This window comes from Schistocerca gregaria, chromosome X (assembly GCF_023897955.1).
Source record: "Schistocerca gregaria isolate iqSchGreg1 chromosome X, iqSchGreg1.2, whole genome shotgun sequence".
Taxonomy (NCBI): Eukaryota; Metazoa; Arthropoda; class Insecta; order Orthoptera; family Acrididae; genus Schistocerca; species Schistocerca gregaria.
Window position 1 is genome coordinate 517915386 of NC_064931.1, and position 17864 is coordinate 517933249.

The window sequence follows — 17864 nt, forward strand, 5'->3', positions numbered from 1 at the left end:
TATCCCACACTTTAAACTTTGTTAGAGGTAATCTGCCATTACTATGACAACAGTTGTTGGAGCATATAGGCACAAGATTAACAGAGCACAACAGTAGTCATACTGATCAGAATCTTATTCCATACAGTAGCTGAGGTACTCGGGCTGCCCTATTGTGAAGTTTACATACAGCATTGAGATGTGATCATGATTAAAGTAAAAGAATGACATAAAGTAGCAAAAAGGTGAGAGCTCTGTGGTAAGACATTAAAAACTCACACAAGCCCTTGGAACATGGAAATCACCCAGGATGCGAGACACTGATGATCAGAATGGACTTCACACAGAACACTATAGACAGTCCATGATCTCCTGGGAATGGACAGTGTACTGAACACTGACTGAAGCATTGCAGAGAGGCAGGAGGAGATGATAATACAAAAATACAAAGAACAAGCAGCTTCCCAAGTGATTCCATATGTTAGTGAATAGCTTATGGTTATGGCAAGTTATTATGTCAAACATATTGTGCTGAGAAGACATGGGAAAACAGAAGCATACTTCAGTTGACATCAAAGTCATATCTTTTTCAGTCGAAAATCAATTTGCAAAATAAGTACTAGCAGAAGATTTTGTTTTCAATGAGTGCTGTGGCATGGAGATTAAGGCACTGGATTTCCATTACTGAGTAGTGTAGTTAAAACCTTCATCTGGACATCCATATGTAGATTTCCTGTCATTTCCCTAAAGTGAAAACCATGAAGTTTCCTATAAAGAGGAAATGACCAATTTCACTCTTTGTGTGTGTGACCTCAATAGCAGGTTGGCCTCCAAGACTTCTGTAGTAGCCACCATCAAATGCTGTGCTTATAATGAGTAGTTAAACAAGCCCATAGCACTATAAAACTTCACATTATCAGTAGTGCCAGAGAAATTTTACTATTCATCAACTATTGTTATCAAATAGCAACCACTGCAGGTGTGGCTCATAGTTAAGGCAATGTGTTGGAGCTGCTCTAAAATGTATTTTAAAATATATATTTCAGTAAAGTATTACAGAATTTCAGTTATCAGGATGCATTTAGAATATTTCCTATATTTAAATATATACTGCTTTGGACAGTACTCATGTGACCACCTGATTTTCTGCCACAGGCAGAGTGACAAAACGTCTTTGAATTCTATGGATATGTGACATTTTTCTAATCTTTCCTATAACAAGATATATCTTGTTTGTATCCCTATTTTATTTGCATTTCTTTCACACAGCACTATTCATGTGATTTTTTTCTCCTCACTTTGGTACACATGTTTGTAGATGCCACATAAAATTGCAAGTCATTCCAGGCAGCAGTTGACTGTAGGCAGTCATTTGATGCAATTTTGGTGCACCACCACTTCCAGTCACACCAGACGAAGATGCAAGACCTGCCGAATCCAACCACCCAGCACCTCCTACTCCAGTGCTGTCACAGGCTTATCCTACCTCCTCTGAGGCTGGACCACCTGTGAAAGCAGCCATGTCATAAACTAACTCTGCTGCAAATGCTACACAACTTTTAATGTCTGCATGAGTACCAACCTGCTGTGCACCAGGATGAACGTCCACCACCAAACTGTTACCAAGAAAAATTTTGACCAACTGGTGGCATAACATGCAGCTAAGCACAACATGCTCAGTTTCCATGGCTGCTTCACAACCTGGACCATGTGGATTCTCCCTTCTACCACCAGCTTCTCTGACCTATGCAGATTGGAGTTATCCCTAAAACACATCCTCCACTTCCATAACCATCCTGCCCTCGCTCTGAGGTAACCCACTTTCTTGACACCTTCCAGCTGACTGTTCCCCCTCCCTCTGTCCTGTCACACCTTCCCATTTCATGTCCCACTACTGCCTTCAGTATGCACCAGCTCCTACCAACTCCTACAATTGCTGTCCACCAGCCCCTAAAATCATGCACTACATGCCCAGCCCATGTACTTGCCACTCCTCCCTCCTGCATTACTAGCTGGCAAACCAGCTGCCTCCCTCTGAGCTGCTAACCACTCATCCCCAATCCTCCTCCCTGCTTCCCACGGCCCTCTCCTTTGATCCACCCCACCTAGCTTCACCCCTACCACCTGCCAAAACATGTGTGTCTACATCTACATCCATACTCCGCAAGCCACCTGACGGTGTGTGGCAGAGGGTACCCTGAGTACCTCTATCGGTTCTCCTTTCTATTCCAGTCTCTTATAGTTCGTGGGAAGAAGGGTTGTCAGTATGCTTCTCTGTGGGCTCTAATCTCTCTGATTTTACCCTCATGGTCTCTTCGCGAGATATACATAGGAGGGAGCAATATACTGCTTGACTCTTCGGTGAAGGTATGTTCTCGAAACTTTAACAAAAGCCCGTACCAAGCTACTGAGCGTCTCTCCTGCAGAGTCTTCCACTGGAGTTTATCTATCATCTCCGTAACGCTTTCGCAATTACTAAATGATCCTGCAATGAAGCGCGCTGCTCTCAGTTGGATCTTCTCTATCTCTTCTATCAACCCTATCTGGTGCGGATCCCACACTGCTGAGCAGTATTCAAGCAGTGGGCGAACAAGCGTACTGTAACCTACTTCCTTTGTTTTCGGATTGCATTTCCTTAGGATTCTTCCAATGAATCTCAGTCTGGCATCTGCTTTACCGACAATCAACTTTATATGATCATTCCATTTTAAATCACTCCTAATGCGTACTCCCAGATAATTTATGGAATTAACTGCTTCCAGTTGCTGACCTGCTATTTTGTAGCTAAATGATAAGGGGTCTATCTTTCTATGTATTCGCAGCGCATTACACTTGTCTACATTGAGATTCAATTGCCATTCCGTGCACCATGCGTCAATTCACTGCAGATCCTTTGCATTTCAGTACAATTTTCCATTGTTGCAACCTCTCGATACACCACAGCATAATCTGCAAAAAGCCTCTGTGTGTGTAAAAACTCTAGCTCATCAAGGGGTAATCTGAAAAGCTAGCAAGTTTCCTTCCTTTTGTGTTGGCTTATACGTTTCAAGTGTTGCTTGTGAGAGTCTGTCCTATTTGCTCCATTATTATGTAGTACAGGCCAATGTGAAATTACACTCAATATATAAGTTTGTGTTTTCTAAATATTCCATTCAATTACCTGGTGGTTCCATTGTTTTGTGCAGGCCTTCCAGGAAAAGAGGATACCATCTCTTTTATTATTCAAGTGGTGTTAGCTTTCCAGAATGTTTATGAGGAATCACAGTCTTGAACATGACTGTTAACAGCAACTCTGCATAAACTTCAATCAGTAAAGTAGCCATAACTGATTGGCTGTTTACTTTACTAATCAAAATTTATGAGTAATAATTAGATGCATCATCAGACTTTGAAAATGGAGTAATTCTCTGCAAAAGTATATGGGTCCATACTGTATAAGAAGTTAAAACAGAGTTGTCACATAAATAAACTAATCAAGAACGTTATTTCAGTGTGTTACATCCTTAGAATTGTCTTTCTTTGTATCAACTTAAAGTCAAGAGTGTCGCTTATTTTTTGTGTTTAGTCTTCCTGCTGTCTTTTGAAATTGTTTTCTGGGGCAACGCAACTAAAGTAAATAATGTGTTTGTTCAGTGGAAGGAGGTAGTAAAAGTATTGTGTAAAGTAGATAACTGTACACCTTACAGAAGCCTTTTTAGGGATCTTGGAATTCTTATACTCACTCCACAGTACATATACTTCTTAAAGGTTTTTGTTGCCAATTATAAAAATCAGTTTCAGCTGATCTATGATATACACCATGACAAAAATAATTTTCATATGAACTCTGCCTTCTTGTTTACGATACAGAACGGAGTCAGTACTCTGGCAGGAAGACATTCAATAAGCCCCTGTCTAGCATAAAACAAGAAATGAGGAATCCGTACCAATTCAAATGAAAATTTAAAAAAATCTCTTGCAGCCACTGTTTCCACAAATTATCCAAATACATAGATTCATGGATTGAAAAGTTCTGTTAGCTACACAACAAGGGTTCATTATAAAGTTGCTACACATTGTAATCAAGCAAATATTAAGTAACTAATAGAAATAAACAACAGCCATCTAGTGAAACTCAGGAGGTAGCAGCTTTCTTTCTATTATACGCAAACAAATTTAGACCACATAAGCATGTAAAGCATAAAGCAGAATAATGGTAGCTTATTATTAATGCAGTATACAGATTAAAACTATAAGAGTTTCTTGTCTTTTGTTAATGTATGTTTTGACTTATTACACATCTCTAAAGATTCTTCTTCTTCATGAAGGCTACAGAACATAGCAAAAGAGTGAATGAATGGATGAAATAAGGGAACAGTGAATACGAAAACTCATAGATTAACAGAACTATGAATGTTAAGAAGTAAGATACAAAGAGTAAAGTGGTGAGTGGTTGGAAGCTGATTTGGGGGGATGGGGGAGAACATGTTTCTAGAAATGGATTAGAACATCTTATCAGGCCAGGTGGAGTGTGGAACTAAATGATGTGTCAGAGGGGTAGTTCATTATAATTGACAATGTATTGCTTTGTACTTACCAATGTCTCATCCACAGAGATGAGCAATCACTCTCTCAGGTTGCTGTACAACTTTCCAAAGAAGTCTTCAAGGGCAGCATTTTCCCACTCACACCCCCCCCCCCTCCCACTCACCCACCCACCCCCTTGCCACCCGCCATCCTGAAATAAAACAAAACTGAATGACAAACAGATTCACCATGCCGTATCTCTGCATAATTGTAATTCTCCAACCATACCAACTAATTATCTAATCATCTGCAAAAGATTACCCTGTTGGTAATGACTACATTAAACAATGGAAAATCCAGGGTGGAATGTAACAGTATTATGAAAAGGATAGTTGTTACTCCCCATATAGTGGAGATGCTGAGTCACAAATAGGCATACCAAAAAGACTGTCAGAAAGTGAGCTTTTGGCCTTGGTCAAAAATAGGCAACACACACACACACACACACACACACACACACACACACACACACACACACACACACACACACACACACACACACATCACAGGCTACGGTTGATGAAGCTAGACTGCAAGCAGCACCACTGCTGTTGCACTCTACCTTCAGCAGTGGTTATGTGTGTGTGAGTTGTATTTGTATGAGTGTGTGTGGGTATCTTGTCTATTTTCAATGAAGGCCTTGTTGGCCAAAAGCTCACTTTCTCACAATATTTTTGGTGTGCCTGGTGAGTAGCAACTATTCTTTTCATAATACTGTTAGTAATGATTGTCACTTTGGACTTCAGTAACTGAATCTTATCCTTTGCCAAAGATCATAAACCTCTCATTGTGCCCTGAGCTATGGGTTATCTTCATCAAAATCCTTCCCACATCTCCCAAAATTGTACACCACTGACAATCCAAACTATGAAATATCCTGGTATGTCTTTTTGGCAGTCCTTCTTCCAGTGCCTGATCACATGAGTCATGTGTATGTGAAAGACCCATATGCCAGACCTGTCTTGTGCACCATCCAGGATAAACTATTCCAATCCTGTTACAGGTATATACTTTCCTATCAGACAGAGGACCACCAATGCTGCTTCAGCTATTACATAGCTTTTTATATGGGTGTTATTTCCACTAAATTGTGGTCAAAGGCATGACTGACCACCCACGGACCACAAAATGGTTACCATAAATACCCATTCATCTGAATTATCATCCCCAAAATAAACTTTTCTGAATTGCATATGTGGCAACTGTCTTGAGAATACATCTTTCAGTCCAGTAATCCCCTAGCCTCAACTTGTGACTCCATGTTCTATAAAAACCTCTCCTGACACCCAACACAACTCCTCAGCTTCTTATGCCTCAGTACCTCTCCTTAATCCCTTGATGATTTCAGTTCCTTGCACTGTGAGTCTATGAGTCATCACTGACACTGTTCCTCAGTATGTACCCTCTCCCTTTATACTATACTTTCAGCCCTCAAACTTTCCCACCCAAATTCCTCCCTGAAACTCTCTTTTATCATTTGCAACACACTGCTAATTCTGTCTGCATCTGAATTAGGTTTCCACTTGTGGTATTAGTGAATTCAGTCTATCCCACCCACCCCCTCTTAATCCTTCCTCCTCTAGTTCCCTTCCACTTTCATTGTTCTTCAGAACCTCTCTGCCAAACGCAACCTCTCACCACAGATGACCTGTAGTGTCAGAACAATGTAAGTGTTTGTCCATAGGCCCTAAGGAAAAATGTAAATTGTTATTTTCCAATCTCCCAATACTGATATTTCCATTGTTGTAGTTCAGATCATGTTCTCAACATAATTTTTGAAAGTGTTCCATTTGTATTTACCTGTGGCAAACAGCATAAAATCACAGATTTAGCTTTATCACACATTTAATGAAGAAAATTACTAGAACAAAAAATAATTTTAATTTGTAACAAGGACATTCTCCATCTATTGAAAGAGATGATATAGCTGGAGGAAATAAAACCATGTATGATTCAAGGAGGAAGGTCACAAATGCAAGACAAAAAGCCTGGCTCTGCATTTTTCTCCCATCAGCTACTGTGTGACTTCCTACGTAAACCATGACTAATCTTGTTTCCTCCAGGTATATCTTGTTCAAAACGCTATTTTATTTATTATGTTTTCTTTGTGCATATGTCTGGCCTTCCAATCTTTACTCGGTTGACTTTTCATTTTTGTTTATTTATAAAAACAAACTTATTTGGATAGGGTATTTGAAGTAGATGATTTTTCACTAAATGAAAATTTCTTCCATAGTGGCATAGTGAGTCAAGGGGTGTATTTTTTAAATATATTAAATAGCATTCAATAGCAATTTTTTATAACAGTTTTTAATTTAAAAATATCTTTGGAACTGTATTTTGCTTCAAAATATATTTAGAAACTCTATTTTTGCTTCTCTTTCATAAAGTTTATAATAGTTTCCTAGTAATCACTTACCACTATGTATTGGACAAATCTTCTTGCCAGAGCCACCATCAGTTGTTCCTGGAATACCAACTGTCCAGAACCATCCAGTGAAACTTCATCAGAGAACAGTTCTGAAGTGTGCATTAGATGGTTCTCCTGCACCAACTTATACATGGTATAAAGTAAGCATAAAATAAAACATGAGTTCATATTAAATGTAATACATTGCTGTTTTTATCTTGTGATACAAGGTTTGCAGTGTATTTTTGAATATTAACAAAACAAAAGTCTTAATCAGAAGACAGTGCCTAATATTTTTATTTACTTCTCACTGCCATTTGTACCGTACTACTTATCTTCTGGTCATAACTGCAAAAGAAACTTTGTTTACAGTTTTTGCTCTCAAATTGGTTTGTATTCATATATTTTACCACATGAAAGAGAATTTTGGTATTGTCATCTGTCCTTGATGAAACATTATGTTGTAGACATTACTGTCTCTCAATCAGTATTATAACCACATGTGCAGCTAGTTTATTAACATCTTTTGAAGCATCTTCATGATGAATTGTGCATATAAAATGTTGCTGAATCTTAACAATACTAAATGTACATTACAAATAGCATAATTCATTAATTCTTTCATCTCCCTTTAATGTTGCTGTGCACAGAATGGGATACCACTTGTTGCGGGGACATCAGAAAATATTTACATATCATCAGATGGCAAGCAACTGCATTTGATGTATGCATTGGAAGATGATGTTGGCCTGTATTCTTGTATTGCTGAAAATCCAGCTGGCTATGAGCAGATGGCTTTCCAACTAAAGGTTGAAGGTAAGTCGTAGAAAAATAATACTAGCTTACAGGGTCTCACAAAAGTGCAGAAAGGGCATCAGTTTCAAAGGGTGTGTAATGAACGCAGGAAGAGGATAGACATAGAAAGAATCAGTATTTAGTTGTAAACAGTTCTAGTTGTGTTAGAAAAGAGTCAGAGGTTGAAACACTAATAGAAAGCACTGAGTCAAATCATAATAGGTATGGAAAGAAGTCTAATGACAGAAATAAGTTGAGCCAAAATTTTTACAAAGGACCTAACAGTATGCAGAAAGGATAAATTAAATACACTTGGTTATGGAGTGTTTATTGCTGTCAGAAGTAGTTTACTTTGTAGTGAAACTGTAGTAGATATTTCCTGTGAGTTAGTAAGAGTGGAAGCTATATTTGACAACCAGAAAAAATTAATAATTGGTTCTTTTTACTGAGCCCCAACTCAGATGATTCATTTGCTGGACAGTTCAAAGAAACCTTGAGTGTCAATTAAAATAGGTGCCCCACTTGTACAGTTATAGTTGGCTGTGACTTCAATCTGTGTAAGCAAAAATACATGCTTAAAATTATTTTGGACAATTATTTCAGGAATCTAATCAAAGTGTAGATGGTGGATACAGAGGTCAGTGATCACAAGGTTTTTGTAGTTAGAGGCCTTGCTAAAAGACAGTCTCCACTTCTTCCTATGTGATTGTGCAAGCATAGACCAGATGTGATTTAATTCAGAGAAATGGTATCTATGGCAACTGAGAGATATATACCAAATAAATTAATAAGACATGATACTGATCCCCCATGGTAAACAAAATAGGTTCGAACACTGTTGCAGAAGCAACGTAAAAGGCATGCCACATTTAAAAGACTGTAAAATCTCCAAGATTGGCTAAGTTTTACAGAATCTCAAAATTTAGTGTGAACTTCAAAGTGAGATGCTTTTAATAGTTTCCACAACAAAACTATGTCTTAAAATCTGGTAGAAAACCCAAAGTGATCCTAGTCATATGTAAAGGAAACAAGGCAGAGTAAATACTCCAGAATTTGAATCAACAACAACTGCCAACATGAGTAACTTAGAAGCAGATATCCTCAGTCTGACGAAGCAGCTTAAAACACTTAAGAAAGGCAAGGCTTCCAGACCACATTGTATACCAGTCAGGTTCCTTTCAGAGTATGCAGAAACAATAGCCCCATACTTAGCAATCATAGGCAACTACTTGCTTGTAGAAAGATCCATACCCAAAGACTGGAAAGTTGTGTAAGTCATACCAATACCTAAGAAAGAAAATAGGAATAATCCACTGAATTACAGACCATATTACTAACATTAATTTGCAGTAGGATTTTTGAACATATACTGTGCTCCAATAATTATAAATCACCTTGAATAAAATGATTGATTGACAAATAGCCAACACGGATTCTGAAAATATTGCGATACACATGTAGCTCTTTATTCTCACGAAGTAATGAGTACCATTCCTCCCAAATGACTTCTAATTAAATAGTGTGACTATGGAGCATTGTATGAATGTATTTGCGATTTCCTGTCAGAAAGGTCACAGATAGTAATAATTGATGGGAAGTCATCGAGTAAAACACACACAACATCTGGCATTCGCTTAGGGAGTGTTATAAGCCCTCTGTTGTTCCTGATCTATATAAATGATTTAGGAGGCAATCTTAGCAGTCCTCTTAGATTGTTTGCAGATGTTGCTGTCATTTGCCATCATGTAAAGTCATCAGAAGATGAAAAAAAAATTGAAAAATTATTTAGACAAGACATCTATATGGTGGAAAAGAATTATGAAAAGTGTGCAGTCATCCAAGTGAGCACTAAAAATAATCCACTAAATTTCAGTTAGGGCAAGGTGGGGGTAACGTGGCCACTCTAAGTGGAACTGAATTTTCATGGAACCATGGCTATTAACAGAAGCTTCTTTGATATACATCTCGAATCTACATACTATAAAGCATCGCACCAAATATTTATAGCTAAGGTAAAAGTATATTTTATAGGATATATAAAAGTTTTTCTGAAAGCTTACATAGTGGCCACTTTTCCCTACCTAATGGAATAAAGTGACCAGCCTTTTGCCACTATTCACAAATAGACTGTTTAATTTAAAACATGGGTAGGCTTATATTTTTTATTTCACAATTGATTATAATTAGGAGAACAATAATACAAATAAGAAATAAATGGGTTGCAGTGCACTGTTGGCACAAAAAAGGTCCACAAATAAGAAACATTAATTATTCCTAATGATGTAAATAGAGAAATCAGTGACACACTGGGCTGCTATTTCAGTCTGATTCATTCACAGTTTATCTACTCAGAAACAATATTAAGTCATGTACATAATTCCCATTTGAAGTTGTTGCCATTCGTATGACATCCAGCGCACATTTTGTGGGCCCAGCGTTTATGTTCAAATGGTTCAAATGGCTCTGAGCACTATGGGACTCAACTGCTGTGGTCATCAGTCCCCTAGAACTTAGAACTACTTAAACCTAACTAACCTAAGGACATCACACACATCCATGCCCGAGGCAGTATTCGAACCTGCGACCGTAGCAGTCTCACGGTTCCGGACTGCATGCCTAGAACCGCGAAACCACCGCGGCCGGCAGCATTTATGTCTCGAACATCTAATCCATCCTTCATTTTCTTTAGATCTAGAAAATAGTTCCTTGCAGTCAAAGCAGACTGTGTCACTGTCCTCATGAGTGGAATTTTCTTCTTCCATTTCTTCTTGAAAAAGTTTCTTTTTAGCAGAAACTCTTTTGGGGTATGGTCCCACCTATAGCTTCTTACCTTTGTTTTGTGTTGCCTTACATTGTAGAATATTGGCCTTCCCTGTATGTTTTTCTTCAAACGTCCTTTTTTCATTAAAAGCTACTACTCTTTCTTTCTTTTAGCTTCAGGCACTTATTTTTATAAGTTACTGAAGTGATTATGGGAGTCTTTTCTTATTTACTCGTAGTTCGTCTTTGATCCACACACTGATTCTTAGGGAAAGCTTTTGCATCCTTTGGGCTTATGTGGAACCCACCTGTTGGATACTCAGAGGGATGTTATTAATGGTCAACCACTGAGGGGAATCTTCTCTTAGAGAAGTCTTGCCACTAATAATCTGAAGGCAGCCTGCACTTGAAAGGCAGCTCAAAATTTGTTTCTAGAAATGAAACAGGAGGCGTATTTGAAGAAGACACAGCAGTTTGGCATCCAGAGAGACCATCGCTTGCAGAAGACTTAGCTGTTTCACAATGAGAAGAATCAATTTTTTAAAAAGGTACAATATTAGTGTCCATATCCAAATGAATATCAGTACCTCAGCTGCAGTATAATCTTCTTCGGTAAACACTTTAGGGTCTAGAGGAAAAATTCACACTGTCTGGTGCTATTGATTGCTGTGTTGGAATAGCTGCAAGAAAAAGTGCTTCACCCAAGAGTGCAGTTATTTGAAACTATGTAACAGTTCTTCCTGGATTAATGCAAAGAAATTTTTCCCAAGCCTGGGTATAGAAGGTATTAAAAGGAGACATGAAAGCTTCATCTAGAAGTTGGAGCTTGAGGCTACAGTGTGGGCGCAAGCACACAACAGTTGTATGATATTCTCTGGCCTTCTCAATGAAATCTTTGCTCTTAGTATGGGTGGAATGACCATCTAAGATTAGTAGAACTGAATCTTGAGCAGTCGATTTTCCATGTTTTAAAAAATGTGCAATGTTGTTGTTGTTGTGGTCTTCAGTCCTGAGACTTGTTTGATGCAGCTCTCCATGCTACTCTATCCTGTGCAAGCTTCTTCATCTCCCAGTACCTACTGCAGCCTACATCCTTCTGAATCTGCTCAGTGTATTTATCTCTTGGTCTCTCTCTATGATTTTTACCCTCCACACTGCCCTCCAGTACTAAATTGGTGATCCCTTGATGCCTCAGAACATGTCCTACCAACTGATCCCTGCTTCTAGTCAAGTTGTGTCACAAACTCCTCTTCTCTTGAGTTCTATTCAATACCTCCACATTAATGATGTGATCTACCCATTTAATCTTCAGCATTCTTCTGTAGCACCACATTTCGAAACCTTCTATTCTCTTTTTGTCCGAACTATTTATCGTCCATGTTTCACTTACATACATGGCTACACTCCATACAAATACTTTCAGAAATGACTTCCTGGCACTTAAATCAATACTCAATGTTAACAAATTTCTCTTCTTCAGAAACACTTTCCTTGCCATTGCCAGTCTACTTTTATATCCTCTCTACTTCGATCATCATCAGTTATTTTTCTCCCCAAATAGCAAAATTCCTTTACCTTTTTAAGTGTCTCATTTCCTAATCTAATTCCCTCAGCATCACCTGACTTAATTTAACTACATTCCATTATCCTCATTTTGCTTTTGTTGATGTTCATCTTATACCCTCCTTTGAAGACACTGTCGATTCTGTTCAACTGCTCTTCCAAGTCCTTTGCAGTATCTGACAGAATTGCAATTTCATCGGCGAACCTCGAAGTTTTTATTTCTTCTCCATGGATTTTATTACCTACTCCGAACTTTTATTTTTTTTCCTTTACTGCTTGCTCAATATACAGTTTGAATAGCATCAGGGAGAGGTTACAAACCTGTCTCACTCCCTTCCCAACCACTGCTTGCCTTTCATGTCCCTCGACTATGCTTTCTGTATAAATTGTAAATAGCCTTTCGCTTCCTGTATTTTACCCCTGCCACTTTCAGAATTTAAAAGAGAGTATTCCAGTCAACATTCTCAAAAGCTTTCTCTAAGTCTAGAAATGCTAGAAATGTAGGTTTACCTTTCGTCAATCTTTCTTCTAAGATAAGTCGTAGGGTCAGTATTTCCTCACATGTTCCAACATTTCTACGGAATCCAAACTGATCTTCCCCAAGGTTGGCTTCTACCAGTTTTTCCATTCATCTGTAAGGAATTCGTGTTAGCATTTTGCAGCTGTGACTTATTAAACTGATAGTTTGGTAATTTTCACATTTGTCAACACCTGCTTTCTTTGGGACTGGAATTATTATATTCTTCTTGAAGTCTGAGGGAATTTCGCCTGTCTCATACATCTTGCTCACCAGATGGTAGATTTTTGTCAGGACTGGCTCTCCCAAGGCTTTCAGTAGTTCTGATGGAATCTTGTCTACTCCTGGGGCCTTGTTTCAACTTATGTCTTTCAGTGCCTTGTCAAACTCTTCATGCAGTATCATATCTCCCATTTCTTCTTCATCTACATCCTCTTCCATTTCCTTAATATTGTCCTCAAGAACATCGCCCCTGTATAGACCCTCTATATGCTCCTTCCACCTTTCTGCTTTCCCTTCTTTGCTTAGAACTAGGTTTCCATCTGAGCTCTTGATATTCATGCAAGTGGTTCTCTTTTCTCCAAAGGTCTCTTTAATTTTCCTGTAGGCTTTATCCATCTTACCCCTCATGATATAAGCCTCTACATCCTTACATTTGTCCTCCAGCCATACCTGCTTAGCCAGTTTGCACTTCCTGTCGATCTCATTTTTGAGACAATTGTATTCCTTTTTGTCTGCTTCACTTACAACATTTTTGTATTTTCTCCTTTCATCAGTTAAATTCAGTATCTCTTCTGTTACCCAAAGATCTCTACTAGCCCTCGTCTTTTTACCTACTTGATCCTCTGCTGCCTTCACTATTTCATTTCTCAAAGGTACCCATTCTTCTTCTACTGTATTTCTTTCCCCCATTCCTGTCAATTGTTCCCTTATGCTCTCCCTGAAACTCTGTACAACCCTGGTTCTTTCAGTTTATCCAGGTCCCATCTCCTCAAATTCCCACTTTTTTGCAGTTTTAATCTACAGTTCATAACCAATAGGTTGCTGTCAGAGTCCACATCTGCCCCTGGAAATGTCTTACAATTTAAAAATTTGGTTCATAAATAAATATAAACCATTATATAATCTATGTGAAACCTTCTAGTATCCAAAAAGTATTCCAAAAAGCTTTCACTCAGATTCCACCGGCTAGGGTGGCATGCAAATTACATTTCTTATGGAGCCCTGTTTTTATGTTCATCCTTCATTCTTCGCCTAGGGAAGATTACAAATGGGGTAGAAATTTCCTCTTGCAGACAAAGACACTACAAAAGTCAACAGCAAACCTCTATCAGCTGAAGTAGTGGCTCTGACTTGTCATCCTCCTTTGAGTGCAACCACTTTGCTGTTCTTGGAAACTGTCAGAAGACCGGTTTCATCTACATTATAAGTTTGATGAGCAGGTTGAAACTGTTTATCTTGCATTATCTTAAGGAAATCAAAAACCTTGTCTACATTCACACACATCTTATGCTCTAGCCACAGAAGTAGATTCTGGCTTCCTAAGATTAATATTAGGATGCTGTTCTCTAAAGCACACCACCCAGTCTTTCCTAGCCTTTTTAGACTCTTATGAAACTATGTGGTATTTTGTTATGTGTTATCAATTTGACTCCAAATTGCCGCATGTCGTTCACTGTAATTCCATAAAATCACTTAAGGAGTTCTTTCTCTTGTTCTTCTCTAAACACTGCCCTTAAGCTGCCCGTAACCTTTTTACTGCCAACTGCTTCTCTTTTTGTTTTGCCTAGAACTCGTCATTTTTGCATATTCTGTGAAATGTTGAATTGTATTGCTGCTGTTGAAAAAGGCATCTTATCATTCTACACTGCTTCAGTTGCCTTTTGCATTGCAACAGTGTCCCATGTTTGTCATTCTCTTTCACATACGTATTTTCTTGGCACCATGAAGCACTTGTAAACCCTTGCAGGAGAGCGGAATAATGGATATTGTGCATAACATGATTTGTAATGTTTTACTTTTAGTTGTTATACTATGCATAAAATATGTAATTAGTTAATTCTCATTCAGATAAACAGATTGAAAATGAACTATCAGGAATAGTGGCCAGTTTTCCCAATCAGACACCATGTCTGTATCAGTGGATCACACACGAAACAATACAACCGTAGGAAATGACAGTGACTTATATTTGTAAGCAAAAATGCATTGCATGACCAAAAAACCAAAACATTTTCACAGGAAGATAATGGAGCTACCTTCCTTTATCAAAGTCACTAACAACACTAACGGTGCTGGTTACATCTATTTTGGCCACTTCTTTGTAGGGAGCAGCACTGCTGAAGACATCAGATAAGCAGTGGCAACTTTTCCCAACCTGGCCACTTTACCCTTCTTTCCCATACACAATAATAAATCACACAAATCTAAAGGCTGTAACCTCAACTAAATACCTACAGATTACTGTTATGACTAACTTAAAGTGGAATGGTCAGATTGATAATGTTGTTGAGAAAATGACCCAAAGATGGTGATTTATTGGCACAACGAAAAATGTAGCAAGTCTATTAAGGAGACTTCTTATACTAAGCTTGTCTGCCTTCTTTTTTTCTGGAGTAGTGCTGTGTGGTGTGGATCCCACATCAGATAGGATTGATGGAGAACATAGAAAACATTCAGGGAAGGCCAACTCATTTTGTATTGACATGAACTAGAGGGGAAAGTGCCGCAGATATGATACATGAATTGGGGTGGCAGTAATTAAAACAAAGTCACTTTTCACTATAGCTGAAACTTTGCATGAAATTTCAATCACCAGCTTTCACCTCAGTGTGTGAAAATATTTTGTTGGCACCCACTTACTTGGGGAGGAATGATAATCATAATAAAACAAAAGAAGTTGGAGCTCACACAGAAAGATTTAAGTATTTGTTTTTCCCATGCGCTGTTGGAGAGTGGAATGATAGAGAAGTAACTTAAAGGTAGTTCAATGAACTCTCTACCAGGCACTTAATTGTGAACTGCAGAGTAATCATATGGATGTAGATGTAGCTGTCACCTATATCCCTCCCCCTTGATGGCAGAAAGAAAACTGGGTCAAGTAAAATTTCTATTTGGTTTGTCATCACTGAGACTGCCACTGTGCTACTGTATACCTTCTTGACTATAATATTGTGATGTGACACATCTATTGTTTTCCAGTTGTGTGTTGGATTTCGTAAATTATAGAATAGCATTTGTAGCTACACTATATAAAAGTTCATAATTTCAGTATTTAGTATACAATATAATAGTTCTTCATCTTCATTCCTTACAACATCATTGTTTTCATTTTCATTTTGATGTCATGGCTACACACATGTCTCCCATGTTCATCATTTTCAGAAAGAAGGGATTTTCCAATGTAACAGTCAATCAGAATATGTATGTATGTTCAATGTTTCACAAGAAAATCAAATTCAAGACACATGTCTAACAGAACATAATTATGATTGTTGCTCAAGACCTGTGTTCCTTTTTTTCACTTATAATCATCTGCTTCCAATATTGTATTTTATTAGTTTGGGAAATAGATGGTATCATGTCTCTAAGAGATGAAAGATCATTAATTACTTTAAAAAAGGAAAAAAAAAACAATAACTGTAAAAGTCTGGCAACTTCTTTAATTTTGGTTGAATGTACCAAAATAGATAAATGCACGCCTATAAACAAGAGATTTGTCTCATCAGTATGTAGTAAAGCAAAAGCACACAGCTAATTTTGAGCTTTCTTCGTAGAAACACCATTTTTAAGAATTAATGAGAAAGAGTGAAAATGGAAGGAAGAAGACCAAGGATGAATAGGAAGTTAAAGAAAATGTTATCTAGAAGCTGTGGGGACCATATTGATGTGAAGAGAGGGATGATGTGAGGCCAATTAATGTATGATGAGATCAAACATATCACATACCTCAGCAGCATATCAGAGAAACTGTGATAGGATAATTACAATAAAGATGATGTACAAGTAAAATAATATTATTAGAGCTTCAGAATATGGCAAAGGCAGAAACATTTCAGGCAGAGCTGGGGAGTATGAGCTAACTGATAATAATGAGGAAGGACACAATCATTACAAGCAACTCTGAGAACCAAGTAAGTAAAAGATTATATCTATGTGAGAAAATTAGCAACAGAGAAGAAATTCAGGCTCTAAGAAACAGAATTCTTTAGGGGCAATAATGTGTAATGAGCCATGAGGAAGAAGGAAGTAATTTTTTTATTTTTTATTTATGTGTTCTTTATCTATAGCACCTCCCCGATAATTTGCAAAGAAAATATTGCACTCATCACATGGTTTTAGACCAGGAAAATTTATTTATCAGAATGTTGATGCCCACAAATCATTTCTTGAATTATATTACTGTAAATGGATATACAGTCAGTTTCACATTTCATATTGTACAGATACATTTTCACTGAATAAAAAATACAATTACAGTAGTTATAGGATCTCACACTTAAAAATAAATGTATTGGTGGTTTTTAAATTAAAGTTTGTACTGGTTCCATTGGGTTTACTCTTGGTACTACACAGCAGAGCCAAGGAAACCGGTACACCTGCCTAATATCATGTAGGACCCCTGTGATCACGCAGAAGTGCCCCAAAATGATGTGGCATGGACATGACTAATGTCTCAAGTAGTGCTGGATGGAATTGACACCACGAAACCTGCAGGGCTGATCATAAATCTGTAAGAGTATGAGGGGTGGAGATCTCATGTGAACAGCACATTGCAAGACATCCCAGATATGCTCAATAATGTTCATGTTTTTGGAGTTTGGCTGCCAGCAGAAAACTCAGAAGAGTGTTTCTGGATCCACTCTGTAGCAAATTCTGGACATGTGCGGTGTCACAGCATCCTGCTGGAATTGCCCAAGTCTGTCAGAATGCACAATGGACATGAATGGATGCAGGTGATAAGACAGGATGCTTACATACGTGTCACCTGTCAGAGTTGAATCTAGACGTATCAGGGGTCCCATATCACTGCACATGTCCCACACCATTACAGAGCCTCCACCAGCTTGAACTGTCCCCTGCTGAAATGCAGGGTCCATGGAGTCATGAGATTGTCTCCATACCCATACATGATCATCCATTCAATACAATTTGAAACAAGACTTGTCCGACCAGACAGCATGTTTCCAGTCATCAACAGTCCAATGTTGGTGTTGATGGACCAAGGTGAGGCCTAAAGCCTTCTGTCATGCAGTCATCAAGGGAACATGAGTG

General features: G+C 38.1%; 1 protein-coding gene across 1 annotated transcript in view; it reads left to right on the forward strand.

The window, feature by feature from the left end:
• Positions 1-17864, forward strand: part of LOC126298209 (hemicentin-1-like) — a 748827-nt gene that overhangs the window by 511253 nt on the left and 219710 nt on the right. Inside the window, exons 39-40 of the mRNA XM_049989513.1 lie at positions 6995-7116; positions 7606-7771. Of these exons, the coding sequence (XP_049845470.1) occupies positions 6995-7116; positions 7606-7771 (288 nt within the window). The remainder of the gene's footprint in view (positions 1-6994; positions 7117-7605; positions 7772-17864) is intronic.